Here is a 2,182-nt window from a genome sequence, read left to right as displayed (position 1 = left end):
GTCATTTTTTATAAAAAATATTAATTTAGACTAGTTCAAAATTTGGTTTATTAATTTTTTTAGTTAAATCGATTTGTCCGGCCTGATTTTAACAAAAATACTATGGTTTAATTGATTATATGTGTTAAATTTTAATGATTAAAAAATATCTTTAAAAAAAGATGTTTTAAGTATTTTTAGGTAAATGACTTCTTTTTTTTATTGTCTCCCTGTCTTGGATTTGTATTTATTTAAGAGGAGTGCTAGAGGCCAACAAATTTTGTGATTTGTAGCCATCAATTAGTCATCACTAATATTTTTAATGGTGTGAGATTTCATCCCATAATGTAAAATTACTCGCTTTTCTTTTGATTATGACTAAATTTTCATAAAAGTTCTGTTCGTCTTCATTTAATAATTTTGGGTTACATTTACACATGTTAGGACTGAATCTGATCTTATTGAAGACATAATCCAAATGATTGTCCATAAATTGGACCACAAATATACAAGTGAATTCAGAAGCCCTTTCATATATGATCAAAACTATGCATGCATTGAATCTGTACTGACTCACTCAAGGGGTATTAAAACCATTGGAATCTGGGGCATGGGCGGCATAGGAAAAACAACTATTGCGGCTGCCATTTTTCAAGAGTTCTCTCCCAAGTACCAAGGTAGTTGTTTCTTGGCCAATGTAAGAGAAGAATCTTCAAGGCATGGCCTCAGCTACATATTCAATAGACTTCTTTCTGAGTTGCTGCAGGAACATGTTCATATTACCACTCCAAAGATTGTGTCTTCTGCTATACTCCGCAGATTGAGGCGTAAGAAAGTTTTCATAGTGCTAGATGATGTGAATACTTCTGAGCTTTTAGAAAATTTGCTTGGAGTGGGACAAGATTATCTTGGAGTTGGTAGCAAAGTTATTGTTACCACCAGAGATAAGCATGTTCTTCTGAGTAGATCGGTTGATCATATCCATGAAGTCACAGAAATGAATGAGGAGAACTCTCTCAAACTCTTTAGCTTGAATGCCTTCAACAGAACCCATCCTCCTGAAAATGAATACTGGGAGCTATCAAAAAGGGCACTTGCTTATGCCAGAGGAAATCCTTTAGCTTTGAAAGTTTTGGGATCTTTTCTTCATTCCAGAACTGAAAAGGAATGGGACAATGCATTGACAAAACTAAAAAGGATTCCTAATGCAGATATTCAAAAGGTGTTGAGGTTGAGTTTCAATGAACTAGATGATACAGAAAAGGATATATTTCTGGATATTGCATGCTTCTTTAAAGGAGAAGAGAAAGAAAAAGTAATAAGAATATTAAATGAGTGTGGCTTCTTCGCAGATATTGGAATAAGAAACCTCTTAGACAAGGCTCTTATATCAATAGCTACGAATCAAAGCATACAAATGCACGACCTGATACAGGAAATGGGTCACAAAATTGTATGTGAAGAATCTCTCAAGAACCCTGGAAAGCGGAGTAGAGTGTGGCACCCGGACGAAGTTTGCGATATATTAGAGAATGATAAAGTAAGAGAATGAAACTCCAACGTTTTCTAAGTTAAAACAGTACATGTTTTCGTATAGAAAATTTAGCATGCTTACATTATTGTGTATATTTTTCAGGGATCCGCTACGATTGAAACCATATACTTGGATATGACTCAGCATACAGAAATTTGTATAAGCTCCAACGCATTTAGAAAGATGCCAAAGCTAAGGTTACTTGCTTTTGCTAGCAGCAGCATTGATTATGGGAGAAAGAGAGTTGATTATACATTGAGTCTTCCAACAGCTCTGGAGTTGCCTAATAACTTGAGATACATTCAATGGGATGGATGTCCATTAAAATCTCTATCGACTACTTCTTGGCCTAGCAAGCTTGTTGAACTCTCCATGCCATACAGTAATGTTGAAAAGCTTTGGGATGGGCCACAGGTTAGTCATATTCTTCATATAAATGGTTTCTTTTTTTTGGTAAATTCTAAGGGCCTAGGTGCTTAAAGACTGAAGAGGATAGCGTGTGTTTGTTTTGGTTTTATTTGGTAGAATTTTTTTTTTCAAAAAACAATCTTTTTGTTAAATAGATATCATAGTTGTTAAAATTAAACTGATGATTAAATCAATCAAATTATTAGTTTACTAATTTATTGGTTCAATTAGTGGATTACTGATTGAACCAGTTAATTTGGT

At 34.1% G+C, this 2,182-nt stretch overlaps 1 protein-coding gene across 1 annotated transcript in view; it reads left to right on the top strand.

Moving 5' to 3' along the window:
• Window positions 590–2,182, top strand: part of LOC107614895 (TMV resistance protein N-like) — a 3,677-nt gene continuing 2,084 nt past the window's right edge. Inside the window, exons 1-2 of the mRNA XM_021111727.1 lie at window positions 590–1,519; window positions 1,616–1,927. Coding sequence (XP_020967386.1) covers window positions 590–1,519; window positions 1,616–1,927 — 1,242 coding nt within the window. The remainder of the gene's footprint in view (window positions 1,520–1,615; window positions 1,928–2,182) is intronic.

The sequence above is a fragment of the Arachis ipaensis genome, chromosome B09, assembly GCF_000816755.2.
Source record: "Arachis ipaensis cultivar K30076 chromosome B09, Araip1.1, whole genome shotgun sequence".
NCBI lineage: Eukaryota > Viridiplantae > Streptophyta > Magnoliopsida > Fabales > Fabaceae > Arachis > Arachis ipaensis.
Note: the sequence above shows the minus strand (reverse complement) of the source record. Positions and strands in the feature narration are given on the sequence as shown.